The following is a 26,871-nucleotide window of genomic DNA, read 5'->3' on the forward strand; positions in this document are numbered from 1 at the left end:
AGAAATGTCCATACCTAACAAAATGCACTCATGCCCTTCTAAGAAAGATACCACCCAAACTTCATCCCATTATGTATCCAGGTGCAAATCCAGCATCTCTGGGGGATGTGCAGACCTCTCCATCAAGTCAGTTATGTGCACCTGGATTTAAAAGAAACCGGGTGGGGGAATGAGGTGATAGCTTCTTGTTATGTGCGTTTGGAAAACTCTGAGCTTCCGCGTCCTTGGGTATTTAATGAGAATAATAATGGCTGCCATGCAGGCTGTGATACCGATTTAAACCAAATAATGACAAAAATAAACCAATATGAGTTGTGTGTATTCATTTCTCACCTGCTGATCATAATAAATGTGCTGCCTTTGCAGCTGATATGCCAAAATCCTGGAGCTCAAAGTGACGCACTTTAATTAGCAAAAGACCTGGTATTTTCCCCTGGGATTAACCCCCACCCCACCCCACCCGGAACTCCTTCTTGGAGTCTGTTCCCTACACAGTCAGCTCTTTCGTGCTGGACTACAGTCCCACTGCCCTGCTGTCCTGTGCATTTGCCACCCTCTCCATTGGCTGAGGCCCCCCCCACTGTCCACCCCACTGCCTGTGCCATTTCCTTACTCCTCTGACCACAGACCTCTGTGGCTTCTGTCTCTCTCTTTGGCCAACAGAAATTTTCCATCTACTTCAGATAAGCTATTTCAGAATGGGTTCCCATAGTCGAAATTCTGGCCCCTAGTAATACCCTTCATTCCCTTGTATCAGAGCCGTCTCCTTCCCAGGGTTTCAGGGTATGGAGTGTGGACTGAATTCTGGTCAAGTACAGCCTCGCTTCCCACCTGGATTCACAGCATCCTCCAGCATCCCAGCCCTGCTGCCCAGTACAGCCTCCTCTACCAGATTTCTTTCACACACAGTGACTTTGCCTCCAGGCGCATTAGCTCGCTTGCTCTCCCCTAGACCCCCTTCCCAGTCTACCTTCTTCAGGAAGTCCCAGCCCACCAGCTGCACGTTTATTCATTTATTTTTTAAATTAAAAAAAAATTAATTTATTATTTATTTGGCTGCAGTGGCTCTTAGTTGTGGCACACAGGATCTTCATTGTGGCATGTGGGATCTTTCGTTGCGGCATGCGGACTCAGTAGCTGCGGTGCGCAGGCTTCTCTCTAGTTGTGGTGTGCGGTCTCCAGAGCGCGCGGGCTCAGTAGTTGTGGTGCACGGGCTTAGTTGCCCCGCGGCATGTGGGATCTTAGTCCCCTGCATTGGAAGGAGGATTCTTAACCACTGGACCACCAGGGAAAAGGTCAAGTTTTCTCCTGCAGAGCCCCTTGGTAGCATGCAAACTCCAGTGGACATCTGTCCTAAGCAGTCCTAGTTTACCTAGAGGCACAGGGGACATTTAAGGAGAGTCTGGGCCTCAACAGAATTTCTGCTCTGCCCAGCCAACAGTGTCACACTTCCAGTGTAATTTTCAGCAAATCATTTACATTCTTTGAGCCTTGATTTCTACATCCCTAAGATGGCTAAAGCAGTGCTGAGAGGGAAATTTATAATGCTAAATACTTACATTAGAAAAGTGGGGAGGAGGAAGATAGGAAAGATATTTTTAGCAATACAGAAGGATATTCAGGACACATTGTTAAATGGAAAAAGCAAGATGCAGATGGTGTACATCGTATGCTAACTGCCTTTTATATAAGAAAGGGGACTGGAATATACATTTTTATTTCTTGATTCTGCACAAAGAAACACTGGTAGGATACATGAAAAAATAAAAGTGGTTGTCCATGGGATTTGACAGGAGATGGGCTGGGGAATAGGGAGGTAAGAAAGTGGGGTAGATGGGAACTAGGTGGGAGGAAGATTTCCATGCATATTTTGTAGTATTGCCCTGATTTTCTGAACCTTATAATGTGCCACCCATTCAAAAGAACAGAACATTTTTGTTTTTTAAAATGTAAAGCATAAAGATAAAAACAAACAAAATCATAATCTCCCCACCAGATAATCCCTGTTGACATTTAAAAAATAATAATATACACACATTGTCAGAAAATTCCAAAGCAGTGTGCAGAGGAATAAAATTGAGAAGTAAATCTCCATTTCCCATTGCCCCAAAGGTAGTGCCTGTTAAGAGTTTCTTGTGTTTCCTTCCAGAAATTTCCCTGTTTATGGGATTTAACCCGGTGCACTGTTATTGTTCTTTCTTTTTCTTTCTTTCTTTTTTTTTTTTTTTTGGCTGCTCACTTGGCTTACGGGATCTTAGTTGCCCCACCAAGGACTGGGCCCACCCGCGTCCTCCCTGCCGCACCCCGCAGCCCTGTCAGTGGAAGCATGGAGTCTTAACCACTGGACCGCCAGGGAATTCCCAGTTCTTATTTTCTTCAAGAGCAGTATGTCTTGACTGCATCAGTACATGCAGAGATCTTATATTTTATGGTAGTATTTGCTGTAATATAAGTAATTATTTCCCCATTAACATTTAGATTGTTTATAGCTTTTATAAAAAAGCCATTACCAGTGATATACTAGTGAGCTGTCTTATTTAAACATCTTAAAATTTTAATTTTTATAATTTGAACTTAGATGAGGTAAAAATGATGCATTTGAGTCTTCTGTAGAACATGATAGTTTTCCATGATGCTACATTTCTTTTCCTCAAGTATTTAAAAATATTTGGGTGGGGGGACCGGTGGAGAGAGAGAGACAGAGAGAGACTAATTGTCAATACCCACCCATTAATGAAGGCTCCTAAGGGAAAGCAGTGCTGGAATGCAATGCTGCTTTTGAACACAGACCAACCGGTTGGTCTTAATTGCTATTAGCCCAGAGAGATAAAGTGCCCCGCCCAGAGCCAGGCTGGGACACCGCTCGCCCTGCACCCACACACTGCTCTTTCTCCTGAGCAGCCTGTCCCTCCAGTCAGTCCCTTGGTTACCCCATCTCTGTTGGCAGCTGTCACTCTTCCTGTCCCACTGTGACTCTCTCCGCCCTTTACTGGGCGGTCTGGAGGTTGCCTCTAATCTGCTCCTTAGGATCTGGGGCCCTCTGCTGGCATTGAGGATTCACCATAATCGTTAAAGCACCGCCCGACCTGCACTGAATTTAGAGCTCGTTCATTCCCACACCCAAAGTCATATGGGGAAACTGAGGCAGCAAGTGGGGAAGTGACTTGATCAAGAACACAAAGCAAATAAGCTCCTCAGACCGGAACTTGGGGCTTCTGACCCTTCTTCCAGCACTATTTCCAGCACACCATCGTTGGAAGGAATGAAGGAGATGTAGGAGATGGCAGACTGAACGCCCAGGCTGGGAAAGTCCAGCTTCCACACATATCCTCAGGAGCTCCCTGTCAGGCAGGGGAGCTCTGGATTGGAAGGACTGAATGTTGAGCTGGACTTTTCCGCTGCGGTACTCTAGGGCAGTGACCCTACTGCCCTTTCTGGGATGCCTCATTTCTCCCATCAGGGCGTGGATGGGTTTAATAATGCCCTAGGCATGGGCTGTGCTTCCCCAAACACCATCATTTGTAGCTTCCTTCACAGATTTTGCCATATCCATGCACCACTCAGACTATAATTTACTTAATACTCTTCTTTAAATTGTCTCATTTTAAACTTAAAAGTCTGAGCGAATGCATCACCTTCCCCTGGGTAATGACCCATAGATGCACCTGGTTCCCTAGGAATTGTCTTTTAGTCCTTATTGTCTTCATTTAGGGCAAGAAGACTTGATCCTCACCCTGAATTCTTCACTTAAAAAAACAACCATTACTAGGGAATGAGAATCTGGTACCTTTCAGATACTGACCTTGCTCTGAGTCTTCACTATGTTAGTTAATCCTCATTACAGCTCTGTGGGAGTATCTATTATCCTCATGAGAGATCAAGGCATAGACAGCCTAGTTATTTGCCCAAGGTCTCACAGCTGGGAAATAGTTGAGTTGAATTTGATTACACTCTACTTCCAAAACCAATTGATGTAAACTTGCTTGTCTTTTGAAATTAAAAGTAAAATGATGCCAAGTTAAGAGGTAATGACCAGGGCAGCGTCTGTGCTATGGAGGGACTCACTGTGCAGGCGGAAGGCATACGACAGACAGCAGACATATGAGTACAGTAGGGTAGGCCATGTGTAATAGAGGCATGGGCAAAGTGCAACATCCCGGCATGTAGGATTATAGGAAGATCAGAGAAGGTGTGGGCCATAAGTCCCGGGGGTGGCGGCAGAGCGGGGAGATGGAGCGGGTAAGAGAAGCATTCCAGGCCCTGCTTTTCTGATGCCATGGCGAATGTCATTGACACTACTGGGTACCCTGTGGCCCCTTCTGATCACTTACAGTTCGTCCAGTAACATTTATTCATGGGAGACCTTCTTGATGGGATGGCTCTGCCTGGAGCCTTCTCCTGGTGTAGTGCTGGGTCACTATGTGATAGGCAATCAGGGTGGGAGTAAGGGTGCATGCAGAAGCACAAGCTGGACTCATAGCTCTGCCGCTTGATGACTATGACCTTGGCCTCAGTTTCCTCATCTGCCACATGTCCCATGGTTAACACAGAGATGTACCGTGTTTCCCCTTCCTGGAACAACTTGCTGCCCATCTATGGGGAGTGGGGTCAGCAGCCTCCAGCTGTCAGCTCCTTGAGGGTCAGCTGCAGAGAACCCAATTTCCCCTTCTAGGGGCTGCCCACACGTCTGATGACTGAGTGAAGTAGGGGTGGAGTGGCCCAGCCATTTTAACCCAATGAGGGACACTGTGGTGGGCAAAACTCCCTCCAGAGCTCAAGGCTCCAGTGTCGATGGAGGCTTTGTGGAGACTGCATCGCAGTTCCACTTCTGCCTCTGCCCAGTGCTGCCTGCATCCCCTCTCTTTCACAGGGGCTGATCCCAAATAAACCCTTTGCACCCCAGACTCCATCTCAGCATTTGTTTCTGGAGAATCCAATCTGTGACATATCCATTTTACACACCCAGGACAAAGGAGGCATGCCGACTGTTTTGATGAAACGAGGCTGGTTGTGAATCCAAATGTGAGACTTGTCCAGCTCATCAGGACCTACCTTCTGGCCAGTCCAAGAGTCATTTTTGGAGGAGGCACTGAAGGCAGCAAGAAGGTCAGGCAGCAGGGTTCGGTGATAGCCTCGCTGCGTGATCTGGCCCTCATAGAACCAAGGCAAATCATCTGAAGACATAAGGGCTGAGGGGCAATTGAAGGAGGCTTCTTGAGAGAGGATGGTGCTGAGGAAGATGGCCGATATTTCTAGCACTGCATCACCTTAGTTAGTAGCTCCACAGACATATATTGAACACATATCTCATGTGAGAGCTTGTGCTAGGAAGTGAAAAGTTTTGGAGAAAAGCCTTGGGGAATTTCTATGACTCTGACCATCCCCAAGAGCTATTCCCCAGCCCCATGAGCTCTGGACGTTTTCCTAATCAGTTCTCTCCTTATTTGATTTCTTTTCACTGAATAGCTGAAGACTCTATAATAAGAATGAGCTTCAGCCAAAGAGTAAATAACTAAGCAAAAAACTCAAAATGCTTCTTCACCATTGAATATCATCAACTACTTATAAGATTTAAAATCCTCTTCTGATCCTTCCTGCTGCACCCACTGTTTCTACTGCATAGTATTTATTATGAAAATAACATTTTGGGTGCTCTTTTAGTCACTTGGCATTATTTTATAGAGACTGTTCTTTGTTTCAATACAATGAACGTATTTGTCATTTTAATGCCTGCACAATATTCTATTGTATGATCAGATCATACTTGGTTTAACTATACCCTATTGCTAGCTAAGTACTGCATAAGCTTCTAGATCTTCACTGACATAGAAAAATGTATAATTACATTTGCATGCATAGAGTATGTTCTTTTTTTCCTCTTAGGTAACTTACACTGGGTATCACCCCAGAGGTAAAATCATGCAAGGTATATGATCAGTTTTGTCAGCATGCCCTCTGGAAAGCATGGTCAAATTTATAGTGCCACCAGCAATATGCAAGGGTTTTCTCTACACCTCTGCCAGTTTTGAGTTTTACACCTTCTAAACTTTTGTTGTTAATTTAACAGGTTGATATTCTTCTTGGTTCTAATTTTTATTTTTTTCATAATTCTTTTTTTTTGTATTGGAGTATATTTGCTTTACAATGTTGTGTTAGTTTCTGCTGTACAACGAAGTGAATCAGCTGTATATATACATATATCACCTCCCTCTTGGACCTCCCTCCCAATCCTCCCCCCCATCCCACCCATCTAGGTCATCACAGAGCACCGAGCTGAGATCCCTGTGCTATACAGCAGGTTCCCATTAGCTATCTATTTTACACATGGTAGTGTACATATGTCAATCCTAATTTTTAATTTGCATCTCTCTTATGGAGACCTTTCAGAAAGTATTTTTTTCTTAAGGAACAGTGTCCCATCTTGCCAGGAGATGGCGCTGTGACTCTGTGCTTAGGCTTCTTGAGACAGCCCGTGCTGTTAGTGATGGGCTGTGTGGATGCACCAGGAGAGGGGATGTTAAGAAATCCTCTGGTCCCCCCTGGAGCCCCAGTTTCCCACCTGAGTTCAGAAGACCTGGTTTTGTTGAGGAGATGATACCCCACCTGCTGAGTCTGCCTTGCCCCACCCCACAGAGTATCTATCACCCTCTTGAAGTTCAACAGAATCCAAGGTTATGAAGTGTCCACTGCAGGCCAGACATAGATCACACCCTCCCCCAAACTCACAAGCAAGTGGAGGACAAAATCAACTCTAAATGCTGTACTTCCTCTAAAATAGCTGCAAAGTGCTCTGAGTGATTGGGAATTGGAAAGATTGCCTCCAACTACAGGTATTTGGGACCTTGGAGGACATGGGCACTGAGCTGGGCCAGCTGGGGCAGGAGGCAGCTGAGCAGAGTGTGGAGGGGCGGGAGTGGGGGCCAGGGATTGGGGGCCTGATCAAGAGCCACTGTGAGCCTGGAGCTCTGGTGGAGACCACCAGGAAGATGAGGCTGCGGAGACCCCCAAAGAGCTGAACTGTGGTGGGGCCTGAATGCCACGTCAAGAAGCATGGACTTGGTTTTGTAAGAGGTGTGCTTGTGGAAGTGTCACAGCAAGAAAATGGCGGGGTCGTCCTCGTGCTTTGGCAAAAGTAGCCTGAGGTCTAGATGATTCGGTGGTTTTCCCCATGTGTTCTGAGGACACATCCTCCTGTCATCTGACTGATTCTCAGAAGTGGTTGATATGATCGCCCACTGCCCATGCTCTCTTTCCTTGGCTTCTGTGAAAGCACAACGCTCCTTTCCCCCTCCTGCCTCTGTGGTTCCTCCTCAGTCTCCTTTGCAGCTTCTTCCCCTTCATCCAGCCATGAAACATGACTTCATGAAGGCTGCTCTCACTCTGCACTCTCCCCTGGGCGATCTCGGCCTGCTCTCGGCTTAATTACACCCTATCCCAGGATGACTCAGCCCCGGCCTCCCCTCTGAGCTCCAGACCTATACATCCAACTGCCTCCTCGACAGTTCCTTATGAATGTTTCGAAAGCATCTTTAATTCACGTCCCAAATTCCCCCACTGAACCTCGCCTAATGCTGGTCCTCTTCCAGCATTCCTTGACTGAGTGGACACACCACCATTCATCCTGTTGGGCCAGTTAAAATCCCAGAGGCATCTTTGCCACCTCCCTCTTCCTCACCCCATTTCCAACCTCTCCTCAAGTCCATTGACCCTACTTCCTCCACAGTGGTCAGTGCTGTCTGCTTCTTTCCTCGCCTCTGCCATTGACGCAGGTGGAAGCCTCAGAGGCTTTTCCGGGCCACTTAGAGCCACTGCAGAGTCTCCTAACTGATCTTCCTCCTTCCACTGTGGCCCCTCTCCTACCTCCTCTTCACACTGTGGCCAGAGTCATCTTTTCGAAATGTAGAAGTGACCATGTCACTCACTGTCCCAGTGAAATCTCCACTGCTTCTTACTGTTTTTTAAAAAACCATTTTATTAAGATAACATAGAAAAGAACATAGAATGAATGTACAGTTGAACACTCTTGAAAGCAACTGCCATGAAAGGAGGCAGAACCTTGCCAGCCATCCCACTCCATGTGCCCTCAAAAGAGAACAGCCCCCTTCCCCCACCCTCCTGCCTTCTCCAGATCCCTGCAGGGCTTTCACAATGCTGTTCCCTCTGCTAGAAATGCTCTTCCCTCCCTGTATCTCCCAGTTAACCCCAACTTATTTTTATATCTCACTTGGAGGGTTCCCTCCTCAGAGGGGCCTTCTCCACCTTCCCTGACTTGATCAACCCTCCTGCTTGAGCCTCTCGCTGTGTGCTCCCTTCTCCTCTGCAGCACAGGTCAAGGTTGTGATTTTTCCACTTGTCTGTGAGGTGATATGATTAATGACCATCAGCTCGACGAAGGTGAGGGTTATGTTTGCTTTTGCTCACCGTTGTCTCTCCGCTGTCTAGCTGGGTGCCTGGCACATAGTATGTGTTTGATTAAAAAATTGCTGACTGCTGTCCAGGGAGAGATACCCAGCAGACACCACCACGATTAGGAGAGAGTCTGGGTGTGGAGACCTGGATGGAGGAGGCCTGATTCCCTGAGAGGTGAGGGCTGAAACAGTGGGGATAGGTGGTGTGACCAGGAGAAGAATGATGCAGTGAGAAGAGGACGGGGACTTGTCTCCAGAACCCCCAAGGCCATGCCAGGGTTCTTCCAATGCAGGAGCCAGGCCTGGACAGGGATGGCTGGAGAGGCTCCTGGGCCCAACCACTCCCGCTCGGGGGCCACTGGGGCTGAGCTAAGTGGAAACAAATGTTCCCTGGCTTCCCCCCAGCCCAGTCCTGGTGGGCGAGCAGCAGCCCCTCCTTCTCAGCCCCTGCTCCCCCTCCCCTCTTTCCAGCTCCCCTGGGTTCTTTTTCCCTTTGACTGATGGGGTGATGGGAAGGCTGGGTGCGTGGATAGGGGTGAGAGACGTGGAAGATGCGAGGCTGGTGGGCTCTGTGGGGAACCAGGTCCTGGGGTGGGGGGTTCCCTTGGATAAAGACCCAGAGGGAGTCTCAGGGAAACCTGACCTGCAAGACAGGGAAAGACTGGTTAAAGCTGGGAACCGGGCATTTGAGTTCCCACTCTGGGCTGGAAAGGCACATTCTCATGATTTCAGGTGGGCTGCGAAAAGCTGGAGTAGAGCATCTGGGATTCAGAAGGGTGAGGAAAGTGATTCTCTCTTTTTTCTATCTTTTTTCTTACCTCTGTCTCTCTAGAGGGCTGGCCTTTCCTCTCTCTGTTCTCCTGGGACCCAGAGACCTAGTGCCCTGAGGAATTCTCAAGTCCAGTCACCACCCTGAAGGAATGAGAGTTAGGTCCCATTGCTGGGGAAGGAGGGAGGGAGGATGGTAGGGAGGGACAGAGAGAGGGAGGTGATTGGGAGGGGAAGGGTCACAGGCCCAAATTCCTGGGCTCCTGCAGCTTCAGTCATTCTGAGAAACAAAGAAACAGAGAAAGTGATTTAGAGACAGACACAAATAGAGACCGAATTATGGAGATGGGAGAGACGTGAAAAGACACACAGAAAGACAGTGAGAGAGAGAATCCGACAGACAGAGGGCTCTGCTTTCCCCTGCAGCAATTCTGATGTTATCTGTCTCCAGCTGCCTCTCTCCCTCTCCACAGTCCCCACCTCTGCCCCTCCTTCCTCTCCAACCCCACAGCCAGACACCCCTGTCTCTCCTTCTCCACCTCTCTTTTGCGACGAGGCCTAGACCTAAGGCAGAGAGATGGGGGAAGAGGTGGAGGGGGCCCAGAGGACAGAGAGAGAGGGATCAGAGTGGCACCACCCCATTCATGCTGCAGAGGTGGTGTGTGTGTGTGCGTTTGTGTGTGCATGTGATCTCCAGGGAAGCAAGCATGTGTCTCAGCCTGAGCCAGCCCACCTGTGTGTCCATCCATACCTGTGGGTGAAAGTTACCCAGCATTGTCTAGGAGAGGTGAGGGAGTCCTGTGGTTTCTGTGGGGTATCTGGAAGCCTGTGCCCAGCTGTGGGTGTATATGAGTGTGCATGCGTGTGCATGCATCTTGATCTGTCTTTGTGTGCCTCTGGCTCCATCTCCTAGTTTCCCAGCCCTGCTCCGTGGAGGGTCTTCTAAAGTGACAGTGATGGACTGAAGCCTGAGGAACATCTGAACTCATCTCTCTGAAGGTTTGAGGGCTTAAGGGCAGAAGTCATTGCTCTAGCTCTGACCAGAGGCCAGCCAACCCCTCGATGGGGTGCAGAGAAGGCAGAAGGCAGTGGGCAGAGGCAAGGTTGCCCTTGGAACAGAGGCCCTGGGAATTGGGGCTTCAGGAGGTCTGCCCATCACAGACTGCAGCCCACCCCTCCCCTGCCCCAGTGCTTCTGCAGGCACTACTGGGCCAGCTGACTCTGGAATGGGATTCTGGGGTGCATTGGTGGGGGGAGCGCGAGGGCTTGGGGAGTCCAGAGATGGCCAAATATTCTACAAGGTCTGGCCAGAGAGAGTACTGCCGGAGGGGTGGGGCCTTCTGCATGTGTTTGTAGGAAAGGTGGGGGGTGGGGGCAGAAAGGCTGCCTGCGGGGGAGAAGTCTTCTTGGCAAGTGCCCCAGTTTCCTGAGCTGATCCCTGCTCCCTGCCACTGCTCCCAATTCTGTTGTTTCAATAACATCATTTTTATCCACCCCACAGAGAGACCGTGTCTTAGGAGGGGGAGGGGAGGGGCAGGGCTAGGGCATGAGGGGGTGGTAATGGAGAGAGGCTGGGGTCTGGAGGCAGCAGGGACTAGATTTGGGGCGATCCCTCCTCAGGCAGAGGCAGGGCGGTCCCAGAGCCCTGGTCCCCTGATGACAAAGACAAATACATTAAAATTCTTGCCTCGGAGAAGAATGCAGGATAGGGAGAGCATTTCATAATCTGCAATAACAGTAGCAGGGTGGGGGCGGGGGACCGGGGGGGGCAGGGGGTTCAGAACCCAGGCAGTGGTCCCCAGGGGGTTGGTCGTTGGCCACCTGCAGCCTCCAGGGACCCCCAGAGCCCTCCAGCCGCCTGTTCAGCACCATCTGGCCTGAGTGTGTGCCCAACCTGGACATGTCATTGAGTGTGCAGGGTCTGGAGTTGGCACTGCCCTGCAGCAACAGCAACTGTGTATAAAATTAAGAGGTGCAGGGGCTGTGTGTGGCATCTGGATGCTCTTAAAGGCTAAAATGGGAGGGGCTGCACTTGGGCCATGCCCCCCTGGCTATCTCCCTCAGCCACTAGCCCCCTTCTCTAGAACGCTCCAGCACCCTGACCAGAACTCTCAGTACCCAGTACAAGGAATTAGATTGACTCAACCTGGACACCAGGGCCCTGGGGTGGGGATCCCAGCAAACCCAGGGGTTTCCCTATGTGCCTAGGCCAATGTTTCTCCATTTTCTTTCTCTTCTCCACTTGCTCATCCTTCCTTTCCCAGATCTGCCTCCTCCCTTGGGATAGGCATCTGTGGTCTTTTATTGCATCCCCAGCCCACCTTGATCCACTTGTGCCCACACTCGGAATCTTGCCTTCTCTCTGCTCACCAGGGTGTTTCTCTTATTGCTTTTGGCAGTGGCCTCATTCCCCAAGTTCAGGTGCTCCCCCCCCCCATTCCAGAAGACCAGGAGCTTTCCTCTAGGTGTCTGAAGTTTCTGCCACACGGGCTTGAGGTCCTCTGTCTGTCCTCTCCACCCAGGAGCACCCTTACAGCTTGATGGCTGCTCTGGATAGTGGTGGTAGGGAGACTGGCCTTTGCTGTGGAATGTCCTGCACCACCTGTCCCTCGGCACCCCTGGGGCACACGGGGCCAGAGGGAGGAGCAGGGACTACAGCTCCCTGCCAGTCCGCTTGGTGTGATGAATGGAGCTGTCCTTCCTCCCCACGGGGCCTTTGATCTCCCCCCCGTGGGGAGGGGGCCAGGGGCATCAAAGACATTTTTGTGGCATTAGAGAATCAGATAAACGCCATCTCACCTGCAGCTGGCCCTCCAACCCCCTCTGGCCCCAGCCAAGTTTTGGGGAGCGGCCTGAGGCAGGGACCCACGGACCCACGAGGCCCGGCTGCAGCGAGTTCTGACCCTTCACTCTCTTGGAAGTCTGCAAGCTCCACTCTGTCGCTCGCCTACACGTGCGAGCGCTGGATCGCAGGCCATAAAGAGGTTCTTCTTGCTGTCTCCTCTCCCCTCCGCACCTCCTCCCCTGAACTCGGGCCTGATGAGGCGGGGGCTGGGGAGGAGAGTGGAGGCCTAGCGCTTCCTCCCGTGCTCAGGGAAAGGCTGAAAGAGGGGCGTGCGGCGCGGAGGCCAGGTCCGGTAAGAGGTGACCCCTCCGGAGTGTGCCCGTCGGGCCGTCGAGTTCGACACCCCTACCCGGAGCACCCAGCGCCCGGGGCCAACTTCCTCTCCTGGCCCCCGCTCCAGCATCCCACTCCGCACCGCCCCCCAACCCAAACTCCCTCATTCCTGGGAAGTTTTCTCTCTTTACAGTCAACAAACCTGTCAAACGTCTCCCTTCCAGCCCGTCCCCCATTCCTCAGCTCCTCTTCCTTCCCCCGCTAACCCTTCTCCACCCTACTTCCCCGCCCCTCCTTGCCCCCGACTCCGGGCGGCGGCCGGGGGCTCCCAGGCGGTGAGAGGCGAGGTGAGGGGGCCAGGCGGGCGGGTCCCCCAGCCACGAGCGCGCTCGGGCCCCGCCCCGGGACCTCGCTCCCGCCCTCCGCTGAGCTCCGCGCCCGCCGCCCCGGGGCGCTCGGCTCCCTCCCGAGAGTCCCGCCGCCTGACTGTCGCAACTGCCACCCCCACGGCCCCCCTGCCCCCCGCCCCCGCCCCGGCCCCGCTCCCCTCCCACCCCCGCCCCCGGCTCTGATTTCTTCTCCCGAGCGAGCTCGGCAGGAGACACAGGCGCTGGCTGCCCCGTCCGCTCTCCGCCTCCGCCGCGCCCTCCTCGCCCGGGATGGGCCCCCCCGCCGCCGCCGCCGCCGCCGCCGCCGCCGCCGCCCCCGCCGCCGCCGGAGCCATCGCCTCCCGGCCGCCGCCGCCGTCGCCGCGCTCGCCCTGAAGCCCGGGCCCCTGCGCGCACCGGCTGGCCCCGCAGCCTCGTCCCCCGGCCGCCCCGGCCCGCGGTAGAGCTGTCACGATGCAGCCGCCCGCGCCCTCCCGCCTGAGGCTGCTGCTCCTGCTGCTCCTGTGTCCGGCGCACGTCGGCGGACTGTGGTGGTGAGTACTGCGTCTGACTGTCCCCGCGGGGCTCCTGGAGCTCGAAGGTGGGGACCTCGGGACCGATAGTGGGGCTCTGAATTGCGCTCCTGCCGCCTCCGGGCTCTACCTGTGCGCAGAGCCCAGCCGCCGGGCAGCTGGAGGCGTGAGGGGGAGGTGCGTGCCGCTCCTGCCAGCCTCCTCCAGGGGCACTTCTGAACTGCCACTTAGATGTGCCCACACACCCCCGCTCCCCCCTTACATTCTATTGTATTTCCTTCTCCTGTGTCCCACCCCAGGTTATGCGCCCAATCCAGGTCACCAAGGAATTGGCAGATGGGTAGGAAAGACATCGGGGAGACGGGCAAGATCTGTAGTCTGAGATCCGAATAAAAGAGTCTGTGAGGAGGGCTTTGGATTTAGGGGAGGAGGGCTGGATTTGGGGAAAAGAGGGGAACAAGGTGGGAAGCCACAGGCAGGAAGACTCAAACAGCTGCCTCTTCCCCGCCCTGCTTTGCCCACAAACCCACCAGCTTCTGTCTGGGCTCCTCTAGAGTGGGCGGTAGGGGCGGGAAAAGGAGTGTAAAGGGGAAACCGAGTCAGAACCTTAGCTTTCTCTACTTCCTCCTCCCCGACCAAAGAGGAGGAAAGGCAGGAAGGGACCCAAGCGTATGCCCTTCCATATGTAGGGGTCACGGGTGAAAAAATGTGCAGCTCGGGACGTACTGGGAACCATGGAGGGTCCTGGCGGAAGGGAGGGAGGCCTGGCCAGCCAAGAGTTGGGGACGTCTTCCCAGACCTAGCCTCTCGACTTGGCCCTAGCTAGAGCAGACGCCTAGGCAGCTAAGGTTGCGGGAACTTTCGAGTCTTGGGAGGTGGACAGAGGCTGGGGAGGTGGGTGCCCGGCCGGGACCGCTCAGAGATCCGGATCCCGTAGACTTTTTTTTCCTTCTCAGTCTCAGGAGCAGCAAAGACCCGCCCGGAATAGTTGTGTTTAGAGAGGAGGGACTTGGACAATACCGCTGGTGCATCAGCCAATCGTAAGAAGGCAAGGTCTTGTCTATTTGCATATCACCATGTCACTGGCTGGATTCTCTACCCTCCACTCCTCTCCCACCCCGGGATTTGGAAGAAGGGGTGGGGCAGGCAGATCCCTCTCTTCTAGGAAGATAGCTGGATGCCCACACAGGGAGCTGCTGGCCACCATCCCACTTCCATGATGTGGGAGAGAAGTCCCTCAGGGTGTCGCTGAGGGGACAAATTGAGGACGACCTAGGTCCTGGCTAGGGAACATGCGTCCTTTGATCCGGACTTAGAATAATGCAGTAGCAGCTTTGAAATAGACAGACCTGAGATCTAATCTCCCCCATTTGTTAAGCCTGTGACTTTGGGCAAGCCACTTCTCCCTGCTCCCAGATGTCTCAACTGTAGAATAGGGAGTCAGTCCCCCTAGCTGGCAGGCTCCATAGGAGGATTATGTGGGATGACCTACAACATAACTGGATATTAGGAGGTGCTCCTAAATGTAAGTCTCCTCCTCTACACCCCAGGTTCTGGCCAGAGTCCCCATGGGTGAAAAGGGGGATTAATTTAAATGTAAAATCCAGGGTCCCCAGCAAAATTTTGTAAAGGGATCTCTATCTCTTGTTCCCCGTGCACACCTTTCCTAACTTTGCCCTTCCTCAAGGTATGGGGACAGGAGTCTCTCCCTGATGGCTGTTGCCTTCCCTTCCCCCTGCCCCATTTGTCCCAATTTTCTCATCCTTCCAGTTAAAAATACCACTTCCTCCATGAAGCTGTCTCTCTGTCTTCCCTCCCTTGCCTTCTCTGTGCTCCCACTGCACTCCATGCATTGGGCAACTATGCCAGTTATGCATTTTACTGACAACCATCTCCTCTTGGGTCTCTTTTCCTTGCTCCTGGAAGGCCAAGCGTTTGTCTTTAGGGCCCTGAAGACTGAAGGTGCCGGGGTCAGTTTTTTGGAGTGTTGCTGAGTTCATCTTTCTAGGGTTTGTATCCATGGGGGTTCCTTTGTTTAGGAAGGGCTGTTGGGTGGGAGCCACACCAGAGGGAGAGAGACTTGGTCCCCTGGAGACTGACCCTGAAGCTGGAAAGCAGGGAGTGGGGGAGGAGATGAGGAAGGCAGGTGTGGGAGAACACAGAGGCCTTCATGGCCACAGCTGCAGGGCGAGCCGGGTGAAGAGTGAGGGGTTGGGATGATAAGGTGTCTGGCGAATGCCTCACTCAGATGCTTCTGAGAGGCTCCTGTCATTCCTTGCCCCCACCCCGGAGGCTTCACCATAAGTAAGAGCTTCTTCAGGCCAGGAGATTCCAGGCTGCTCCCTGATGTCTAGGACTGGTTTGCTGGACCTCTTCTCTCTGCTTCTCGGAGAAGCCAGGCCAGAGCTCTAGAGGTGGACAAGAAAGCAGCTGGCCTCGCAGCAGCCCACTGAATTCCACGCTGACATTCTAGCAGCAGCCAGGCTGAGAGGAGACAGGACCCCAGGAACTCTGAGCGACTGGACTGTCCCGGTTAGGAAAGGAGGGTCCTGGAGGAGAGCGGCCCAGGCCCTGGAATAGGCTCAGGGACCTGGCTCCAGGTCCCAGAGAAGTTTCCCTTCCACTTTCTTTCCCCCTCCCCCATCTTCTCCGATGCAATGCATGCTTTCTAAACTCTGCCTCTGGCCTCTGTCTGTCTCTCTCCCATCTGTAACCATATCTTTGTGAATTGCAGAATCCCAGATTCCAGGACACTGGCCAGGCTCTCTTGAGGTCATCTTGTCCAGCTTACTGCCTCCAGGCCATCCAGCCTATGCTCTGGCCCTGACAGATCCCGTTCTGGTCATCAGCTCCCACCTCTCCTATCCTGCTCCCTGCCCCCCTTCCATCCTCCCCCGGGAAGTTCTTCTCAACGTCTGACCCATCTTTATTTATACCTCCAATCAGTGGATGTAGAAAATAGCTCACTCTCACAGAATAGCCAAATCAATCTCCCTTCTTCTCCTTTCCTCTTTCCTCTTTCTGTTGTATAGTTTCTATGAAAGAAAATAACCCTCCCCTTGTTCCACTAGGAGAAGCACCACTCAGTCTCACTCCCTTCCCCCATCTCATCTTGCCTCCCTTCCTTATGGAAACAGGAACAGACGCCTAGGACAGCCTCACCTCTGGTCCCTCGGGGAAGCAGGGAAAGGACCCAGGCTTATTCCCGACACCCCGGTTTTCCAGTTGTGACCCCCCCCACCCTTTCCCATCCCCTCTTCCTCTGGGGCCCCTGACCCTTCATGGGCACTCCTGTGGCTGGCCCCCACAGGCTCAGGATGGGGCGGGGGTGGGGTGGCCATCCAGCCCCCCCTCCAGGCCTCCCGCCTTGGCAGCTTCCCCTGGAGGGAGACAATGGGGCTGTGAGCAGAAAAGGGCAGGGGCAAAAGGAGGCTGGCTCGGTCCAGGCCAGAGCATGCCCTGAGCCCACCAGAGTCCTGGCACTGTGACATTTCCTGCGGGGTGCAGCCCCCTCCTGCCCCGTTCTCATCAGAAGCCAGGAGTTGGTGGGGGGAGGTCAGTGGGAGGCTTGATCACCAGGGCCCAGTGAGGGGGATTCCAGAGTGTGTACTTTGATGGAGAAATCCAGCTGTGGAGGGGATGAGGCGAGGGTGGGGCGGGCAGCCAGGCCTCGGTCAGGCTGGCAGTAGGGCACCCAGCCAGCCAGAGCAGGAGGCGCTGGGGAACGCAGAAGCTGGCCCCTGGGGGCTGGAGAGGGCGCCCTCTAGCCTGCGCCTTCCTTCCTGCGGGGGGCGGTGGGGGGGGGGTGAGATCTTGGGTACTTCCCCTGGACTGCCTGAGGAGGAGCTCAGGGAGGGAAAGGTTGCTGGGAGGGTTCTTCACCCGCTTTCTACCTGGCCTCTTTGGCTGGTTTCTCCAGCTCGGAGCCCTCTGTTTAATCCAGAAATTAGATCTAGAAAGGACTTAGAGATCATCTGGTCCAATCTTCTCACTTACAGTGAGAACTCTAGCCAAAGCTCAGGGACAGGAGGTGACTTGCCCAAGGGCCCCCAGAATGCAAGTCGCTGAGGGTTGGGACCGGGAGCCCCCCCTCCTGCTGAGTACCGCACCCTTGTGTGCTGTGGGGCTCAGGAAGGGGGTACAGGGCCTTCCATGGGCCCCTTCTGCTCCCCCATCCCCACCCTCACACAGTGCTCCCCACCTCAGCGTGGGACAGCAGAAGGCACATGACGGATGCTCACTGGGATATCCAGCGGATGGTCACTGTGTCCATGCCTTTGCCTCCCACAGCCCTGACCAATGGGAAGCCCTCTTCTGCCGTGAAGTCATTCAGGGCAGGGAAAGCCCCTGCCTCTTCCAAGAGCAATGAGGAGGAGAGAAGTGTGAGGAGGTGGGAAGGGCAGCATCCAGGACGGGGCAGAGAGAACCAGATTGGGCTGGGGTGGTGGGGGGCCGTGGGGAGGCAGGGGTTAATGGAGCTGGGGCATCACTGGCTTTGATGTGGTGGTCGGGGAGGGGGGAGGGACAGGGGGAGGGGGAGCAGTAATTACCGAGTTAGACAGAGCAGGACAGGACAGGCGGGCCGGGCACAGGCCCGGGCCCAGCTGCCTCAGCAGCCGTCAGGCAACATTTTTCTGCCCCTTCTCCACCACCCACCTCCCCCACCCCTGCGCAGCCCCCGCCCACGGCCCCAGGGCTCAGGGCTCCCTCTGCTGGCTCTTGGGAGTGAGGGTCAGACTAAGGAGTGTGGGGAACTAGGGGGGGGCTGGCTGTGAGACCCTTCAGAGGAGCAGGCATCAGAAGGATCTGTGATCCTCTTGGCCTCAAGAATCCACCGACCGAGGAGCGCTTGATGGGGAAGGGAGGGGTCCTGGAGGGCGCTCCTGGTCCATGGGCTGGGCTGACAGGGGAGGAGGAGACACTGGGATCCAGGCTAAGTAAGGGCAGAGAGTTGGAGAAAAGCATGTTCTCAGGAATTCACAAATGCTGCCTGATTGCCGTGCGCTGTACAGGCCCAGGAGATGATTAAGGGTGTGAATGGGAAGACAAAACACTTATGGAAGTCCACTCTTTGGACAGGCTCTTTTCACATGTAACCTGGGAAGTAGGCAGGTATTATTTATTTCCATTTGACAGTTGAGGACACTGAGGCTCAGAAGGTTAAGTTTCATCATCCATTCAACCAATGATAAGTGCCAGCTTCCCTTGCTAGGGACTTGCTAACATCATAGAACCAGCAAATGGCAGAGCCCAGATCCAAACCCAAGTCCGATGGATCTTCAAACCCCTGAGTGTGTTCTGCTAATGACATTTACTTCTTCCTGAGGGCTTTGTCTCGAATGAGTTCATATCTAATTGGAGAGAGAAGACAAGAAAACATGACAAAATAATTATGCCCCTCGCAGCATAACAAGCACCCCCCCAAATGAGTGACACTTGGAGTGATGCAAGTGGGGGAGGTCAGTGAGGGCTGGGGCCCAGGGGAGGCTCCTTAGAGCAGGTGGGATCTGAGGCGAGTTTGGAGAGATGCTGGGTGAGATTTTGATGACTTAGGGGTGGCGAGGGGGTGGCTCTGAGTTAGCCAACCCTGCTCAGAGTAAGGGCTATGTGGAGGATGGTATGCGAGGCCACATGAGGTATCTGAAGACCTCAGGTGGCCGTTTCCTCCAGTCCCTTTGGTTTTTAAAATATTCACCTAAATTTCTCGCAGCAGGGATCCCTCCACTGAGTGGCCAGGGTCAGTCACCTCTCTTCTCATCTTGCTCACCTGTACAATAAGGGTGAAGCGGGTGGAGCTGGACTAGAGTATCTCTGACATTCTCTTCCGCCCTCTGAATCCAGGGATGGAAAGGTAAGTTAGGCCAGAAACCTGGGCCTCCAAGGCTTAGATCTACAGATGTTGTCAGTAGGAACTGGCTGGCCCCTGATGCCACCTCACTTGGCTATTTATTCTGCCAACCAAGGTCCCTGGGAGGGAGATCTTGGCACAGGCCATGCCAGCTAGAATGGCCAAACCCAGGCTTGTCCCATCTTGTCTACATACTGATTTCTTTTAGGGCTAGCCTTGTTTTTTCTATGCCCAGGAGTGGCTATTTGTTTAGGATCTCAGATCCTACATGTTATATATTATATATTTCCTACCACCACTGTGCTCCAGCCACCGCCCCCGCTCCAAACACGCAGATGCTCCCAAACGGGCACATTCTCTCTGGGCTGATCTCAGACCAATGCTAACTCAGGGGCCCCCACAGCAGAGTTCATTCCCTAAGGAAGCAGAAGGGAAGGAAGGAGGGTAAAGGAAGAAGGGAGATGGGGGAGTTCTTTCTTGATGCTGTTAAAGGTGTTAAAGTTAGAGGGGATATTCAAGCCTCTCTTGCCAACTCCTCATTTTTCTGAAGCCCAGAGAGGGAACTGATTTGCCCAGAGTGGCTCAGCTCACCCAGAGCTGACAGAGACCAGGGTACAAAGGCAAGGCCTGTTGTTTTGCCCAATGCTCCTCTGCCAGTCCCCTTCGGAGTTTCCTCTCCTGTGACTTGAAGATGGGAGTGAGGACAGGAGGGCAGGGAACAAGCTAGTCCCTTGGGATTCTAGCTGCTACTATTGCCCATCCCTCCTCCTGACTGGCTTGTAAACAAGTCTAGTTCCCAGGCAGCCAGCCAGCCTGGGGAGCCAGACCCGGACCAGAAACTGACTCTGGAGCAGCCCCTCAACGCTGTGAAGGGCCAGCCCCACCTCCTGGAGGGCCCTGCCCCTCATGCTCCTCCTGATTCCTCTCCTATCTCAAGCTCCTGGGAAAAAGACAAGGTCAAGAGGTTTTTCCCTTTCTTGCCTGCATACCCACACCGTCTCCTACTTTCCTAGTGCAGGAGGAGGGAGAGGAGAGGGATAGGGCAGAGTAACCTTGGGAAGATAAGGCCAGTCAGCCTTGGGAAAGCAGGGAGTTAGCAGAGGGCAGGATTGGGGAGGGGAGAGTGGGGAACTTAGCAGCATGGGGGTGGGGCAGGGAAGATGGGTTTGCAGGGCCCCAGACTCCCAGGTGGAGTTCTGGACATGCAGGTGGCAGAAGAGGAGCTGGACAGCTGTGGGCAGACCCGCTTCCCTGCCTCTGAATGCAGCTGGGGAAAAAGAAAATGTTTCAGGAAGCTAATTAGGAGTCATGAAACCACATGTGGACAGGGACCTGGGCTCAAGTGAGGACCTTCTCCTTAGATGGCTCATTCATTCATTCAAAAATATGTATTAAATGGTATTCATTGTAGTATTATAGTAATTGTTCACAATATGCAAATTTTCATTAAAAAAAATGGGAGGGGGGGAATACAAATTAAGTAGCTAAAAATCTGCCATGGGAGACAAAAGAAAATGACAGTCCTAACTCTCAAGGTGCTCGCTCCATAGTCTTATCTGCCGACCTTGTACAACCATGCTGGAAGCTGCCCCCCAATCCTTTTTGTAATGAAGTGGGATAAGTAGGTGGAAGGGGGAAGGATAGAGAGAGAGAGAGAGATAGATAGACAGACAGGTAAGGACAGGGTTGGGGCTGGAACTTCCCAGGCTACAGTTGGAACGCAGTGATGGGCAGGTCCTAAGCATGGAGGAAGGAGGTTCTGGACTATAAGTCTGTCCACTGAGGAGAGAACCTTGGCTCCTGGACTCCTTGGGTAGGGGTGATGACAATAACCTGATAGGGCGGTGGTGTGTGTGTCACAGGGGGTGGTAGGAGATCTTAAAGGACTGAGCTTACACATCTTCCTGCAACCACATCTTCAAACCTCTCACTCCTCAGTGTTGAGAAGTTCTAGCTTAAGACCTAAATTCCTCCTGCTGCTATGTAAGCCCTTTACATCTCCTTGCCCAGGGGCCAGAACGTGCCTGGTCAGCACATACCTGCAGAGCAAATGGGGACAGTGGGGCGGATGCACACGAAGGCTAAGCTGAAAAGTAGGCCATCTTGACCTTTGGCACCTATCCACCAGCATTTTCCTCTACACTTTCTATCTCTTGGTGCCGCTTCTCCCCACCCAAAATTTTATTCTGCCCTCCGCTAAAGGATTTTTGAGTGGTTTCAAATTACCCTCAGCCCCCAAGTGCTCAAATAAGAGCAATCCAATTAAAGTGGTTCCACCCAGGTGTCCATACCTAGCCAGTGTAACCTTCAGGGGTATGGTGTATGGCAACCAAATGGCAGCGCTCTCCTCAGAAGGAACGAAGGCTGAGAACGGAGGGATTTCTGAAAGCGTGTGGAACTTCTCAGAAGGTCTTTACCCACCAAGCCAAACAGCATCCCCTTCCCCAATCAGTTATGTTACCCCCATGCACAGGGCTTGGCTTGCTGCCATCCTGCTCTGAAAAGGTCACAGACCCTGGAGCAGGAGAAGGGTCAGTGTCACTTACTTTACAACAATGCTTCAGAGACTCAGTCCCCAGTTCCTTCCTCCTGCTCTCCTGTTCAGGGAAACAGGGGATATCAGGGTGGGAGGGCCCACTTTAGAGATCAAAGCTTCACCTTCCCATTTGACAGAAAGAGAAATCTGGGCTAGAGAGAAGGTATGACTTTCCTCAGAGGCTCCATTCCCTAGCCACTCTAACATCCTGTGGCTTTCTATATCTTTGGGATTGCCACTACTTTTCTAGCATCAGGGCTGATCAGCTGACACATTTCCAGCTTGTTTGTGGTCCACTAAGACCAGATCCTTCTCTGTCACTGTCTACTTTTGTTTGGTATCTCTTTATGATATATACTTTCTTTTCTTTGACAGCCTTCTTGATCTTCCTTCAGTTAATTTCCTCCTTGTCTCCCTTTTGGACTAGGCCTGTTGAATTTTAACTTTGGCCTACCTGGTGCCAGGTGCCTTCACCTTGAGTCAAACTCCTATAAGGATTTATTAATGAAGATGTACACAGAAGGATAATACTGAATCCTTGCTCTATAGCAATTTCCGTCTAGAACCTAGTTAAGAGGGGACACACAAACGGAATAGTAAGAGAACCAGACAGGATAATCTCAATTTCAGTTGCGGGGAGCTGGTGGGGGAAGAGGCATGTCACAGCTCCTGGCTGTGGGCTGGGCAGGGCTGGTCTCCCTCCCCCTCACGCAAGCTCTTTGAGTTACACCCCTGATCTGCTGTTCTTTGCTTCCCAGGGCCGTGGGCAGCCCCTTGGTCATGGACCCTACCAGCATCTGCAGGAAGGCACGGCGGCTAGCAGGGCGGCAGGCTGAGTTGTGCCAGGCCGAGCCGGAAGTTGTGGCCGAGCTAGCGCGGGGCGCCCGGCTAGGGGTTCGAGAATGCCAGTTCCAGTTCCGCTTCCGCCGCTGGAACTGCTCCAGCCACAGCAAGGCCTTTGGGCGCATCCTTCAGCAGGGTCAGTGTGGGGAGGAGACCAGGAGGGGGCTGCTTTCTCTTCGCTGGGGGATCAGAGGAGAGGGTGGAGGTTTGGGTAGGCTGCCTGAGCCCCACTTCTCCCACGGGTCAAAGGGCACCCTGCCCTGATCCTGTCTCCCAACCCCTCATCACACTGCCTGGCCCACCGCATTCCCCCAGGACCCAGCTTTGGTCCTGCTGTCTGACTGCCCCTCCCTGCTGTCTGACTGCCCCGCAGACATCCGGGAGACGGCCTTCGTGTTTGCCATAACGGCCGCGGGCGCCAGCCACGCGGTCACGCAGGCCTGCTCCATGGGCGAGCTGCTGCAGTGTGGCTGCCAGGCGCCCCGCGGCCGGGCCCCGCCCCGGCCTCCCGGCCTGCCAGGTACCCCTGGGCCCCCGGGCCCCGCGGGCTCCCCCGACGGCAGCGCCGCCTGGGAGTGGGGAGGCTGCGGCGACGACGTGGACTTCGGGGATGAGAAGTCGAGGCTCTTTATGGACGCGCAGCACAAGCGGGGACGCGGAGACATCCGTGCGTTGGTGCAACTTCACAACAACGAGGCGGGCCGGCTGGTGAGTCTGGGCAGGGATGTATAAAGGTGTGTGTGTGGAAATGCGTGTGTGGAAATGTGTGAGTGTGGGTAGCTTTGAAAGGATGTGGGAGAGTGTGGTATGTGTGGAGGACTGAGTTTGTGGAAGGGTGTGGGGAAGTGAGGGTGTGAGTGAGGGTATGCAGTGTAGGAGTTCCTTAATGTGTGCGGGGGAGCCAGCGTGGCCGTGGGGACCACTGGGGAAGATTAGCTGGGGCCCTGGATGGGCAGGTGGGAGGGGAAGTGGCCAGCCTAGAAGAGGGAGTTACTTGGGGGGCCTGGGAGGGCCTGGGGCTGATGGCCCAGTGGGCAGGGTAGGGAGGGGACACCCAGGGAAGAGGACCCAGGGCCTTTAGGGACCTCAGGTAGGGAGGACATTCCTCTGAGACAGGACATGTGGGGCAAAGCTTGGGGTGGGTAGGGAGCTGGCTGCCAGGGCAGGGGCAGAGGAGGGAGACAAAGGCTGGGGATGAAAGAAAGGATAGAGGCGAGGTAAAGGTATGGGGTCTGGAGGTAGGGGAGCCGGAAGAAGTGGGGAAGGCCTGGAAATGGACTAAACAGGTCCAAGGGAAAATGGGCTTGGAAAGGAGTGAAGAACGAGAAGTAGATCCTGATGGTAGAAGGGGGTCAGGCAGAGGCCGGAAAGCTGTGATTGAATCTGGGCACTTAACTGGCTGCCCAGCAATCCCAGACCAGTCCCTGTCCAGAGCCCTGGCAGCCTCTCCCCTTCCCTCTATGATGAGGAGGGTCCCATGTGCTCCTGTTCAGGGACTAGAAGCAGTCTGAGTCAGATGTTTACAGGAGGCGATGGGGGGAAAGAGAAGGGGCCTGGGAGCGGGAGGGAGATGTACAGGTCTGTAGATCAGGTTGGCCCCTGGACTCTGAGCTTCTGGAAATGATCTTCCTGGGGCATCTGACCCCTTAAATCTCTAGTGGGGTTGTGAGTCTTCGACCCCAGCTTCAGACATAAATAGTAAATAAAGGGCAGGACTCCTGGGTTCCAATTCTCAGGAGTGCATCCACAGTGGGCCCTCCTGCACCCTATGCCTCAGTTCTAGGTTGTGCTAGGGACCCCCCCACACACACACACATCCTATGTCTTCTAGGGTTCCGGCCTGAGGCATTGGGCAGGGGGGTGAGAGGGGGACCAGAGAGGAATGTCCAGACAGGCCCACATACCTGTCGGAGAGGGTTGGGGAGGGGTGGCGGAGACAGAGCCCAGGCGGCCTGCTCTGCCTGGGGCCCTGAGGAGCAGGAATGAGGGGGTTGGCCTGGCAGGAGGAATAGGGTGCGACAGCTGCCACCTTCCCCACCCCCCTCCCTCCAGGGAGAACCTCTCCCCTGCTGTCCATTATGCTTTCTCCCCCATTCCCTGGCTTTGGATCCTGGAACCTCTACGCTGCATACTGACCCCCACTCCCCACTTCTCCTACTTTCCATCATTTTTCCTCCTCCTCTCCGGGCTGTGGGGCCCTTGATTTCCTCCTCCCCACTTTGCGCTCTCCTGTTTTGTTTGTTTGTTTGTTTTGGTCTGCTCTTTTCTTTCTTTCATCCACCACCCTCCCCATCTTATTTTCTATCGGTCTTCTGGGCCTCGCCGCGTCCCGCCTTCCGGATCTGTCTCCATCCGCCCGCTCCTCTGCTCCCCGCAGGCCGTGCGGAGCCACACGCGGACCGAATGCAAGTGCCATGGCCTGTCGGGCTCATGCGCGCTGCGCACCTGCTGGCAGAAGTTGCCCCCGTTCCGCGAGGTGGGCGCGCGGCTGCTCGAGCGCTTCCACGGCGCCTCGCGTGTCATGGGCACCAACGACGGCAAGGCTCTGCTGCCCGCTGTCCGCACGCTCAAGCCGCCGGGCCGCGCTGACCTACTATACGCCGCCGACTCGCCCGACTTCTGCGCCCCCAACCGGCGCACCGGTTCGCCGGGCACGCGCGGCCGCGCCTGCAACAGCAGTGCCCCGGACCTCAGCGGCTGCGACCTGCTGTGCTGCGGCCGCGGCCACCGCCAGGAGAGCGTGCAGCTCGAGGAGAACTGTCTGTGCCGCTTCCACTGGTGCTGCGTAGTGCAGTGCCACCGCTGCCGCGTGCGCAAGGAACTCAGCCTCTGCCTCTGACCCGCCGCCCGGCTCCCCATACTGCGCGCAGAGCAGCCTCTCGGCACCTGCGGGACCTCTGGGCGCCAGCAGGGGGCGTTGCCAGCTTTCCCCTGGGAAAGTCCATCTCCCAGGCCTCTCTGGAAACTGTGAGGCGATGGGGCTTGAGATATACGCCCGCTCATCAAGGCCCAGGGCACCGGAGGAGCCTCCAAGGGGCGCTCCCGGTGGCTTCTGGGGCAGACTATACAGATCTTCTCTCTCCTCGGCCCCCAGATAGAAACCAAAGAGCCAGTTTCTAGGCCTCGGGATGCGGGGCTCCTCAGAACTGCTGGCCATGGGGTGGGTGGGTGCATTTAGTATCAATAAAAATATTTAAATCAATAGGACTGGACCCATAGTTTGGAGGGGGGCTGCCATGGGGACAGGCTCTGAAAGGAGTGAGTAAAGGGAGATGGTTTTGATAGAACTAGCCTCTCAGGGGTCATCACCCTGGTTTCCTATCTTCCGCCTACCGGATTGGGCTCTTCTGGCAACGAAGAGTACCAAATCTCTCCCTTGGCATTCTTCTTGTTCTCTCTAGTACACATCTAGGGCTGAATCTGCAGGCTGGGTGAGAACTAGGATGCCTTTTTAATGGAGCAGACAGAGAGGGTCTAGGGAAAGAGGACCAGAAGCCTCCGGTGGTGTACTCAGTTCTCACCACAGCCCTTGTCCTAATTCTGGGGCGGGGTGGGGGGGACACCTTTATCTGTCTTTCTGTTTCTGTGGCCCCTGGGGAATTCGAGGGTAGACTTTTAGGGCCACCCAAACTCATAGGATTAAAGCACTTTATAAACTGTAGAATGTGATGAAAATGTTATTAGTAACATCAGATTTTGTTACCATCAAAACTAACTTCACCCCCATTAACACTGAAAAGACTGCCCAGAATGGCATTTCCAGTCACACTTAGAGGGAGATGAAGCAAAGTTGTCCCAAAGTTTCTCTTGGCATCCAATCACATTTCCTTCTTTCTGATTCCTCTCAGAAAGCTGATGGTGAGGGTAAAGGGACAGAAGAAGGATTTGGAGTTCTGGGTTCGCCAGAACTGGGCCTCAGGCCTCCATCTAACTCCAGAGAGAATGAGAGAGGGTATAGCCAAATGGCTGGGATTCAGAGCCCCCAATTTTCCCACAGTCCAAATACTGCAGTGGGGAATGACTCTCCCATCAAGGTATGCAGGGCAAAGCATGAGCATTAGATTCAGACACTCTGGGTTGGAAACTAGTGCTGCTGCTTAGAAGTTTACAGTATAGGCCATGTTAGCCTCGGTTTCTTTACCTATGCAATGGGAATATCATTCTGTTTCAGTTATCCCTTGCTGCATAACAAACAACCCCAAAGTAATTACTTCTCATGATCTTTTAGGTCAGGAATTTGTCAGGACTCAGCTGCATGGCTCTGCTCCTTAAGAGAGAACTATTGGCTGTGGTCGTTCACTTGGCTGATTCTGCTGGTGGTTCGGCTGGGCTGGACAGTCCAAGATGCTTCACTCATATATGTCTAGTGCCCCAGAGCTTCTCCAGTGGCCTCCTCTCCATGTAACTAGCTTGGGCTTCCTTATGACATGGTGGCCTCAGCGTAGTCAG

General features: G+C 53.9%; 1 protein-coding gene across 1 annotated transcript; it reads left to right on the forward strand.

The window, feature by feature from the left end:
- The first annotated feature begins 13,014 nt into the window (after nt 1-13,014).
- WNT6 (Wnt family member 6) lies at nt 13,015-25,585 on the forward strand. The gene is made up of 4 exons (XM_061187562.1): nt 13,015-13,216; nt 22,338-22,558; nt 22,796-23,130; nt 24,800-25,585. The coding sequence occupies exons 1-4, from the start codon at nt 13,137-13,139 to the stop codon at nt 25,259-25,261; spliced, it is 1,098 nt and encodes a 365-aa protein (XP_061043545.1). The 5' UTR covers nt 13,015-13,136; the 3' UTR covers nt 25,262-25,585.
- The last annotated feature ends 1,286 nt before the right edge of the window (nt 25,586-26,871 follow it).

Source organism: Eubalaena glacialis, chromosome 1 (genome assembly GCF_028564815.1).
Source record: "Eubalaena glacialis isolate mEubGla1 chromosome 1, mEubGla1.1.hap2.+ XY, whole genome shotgun sequence".
NCBI classification, from domain to species: domain Eukaryota; kingdom Metazoa; phylum Chordata; class Mammalia; order Artiodactyla; family Balaenidae; genus Eubalaena; species Eubalaena glacialis.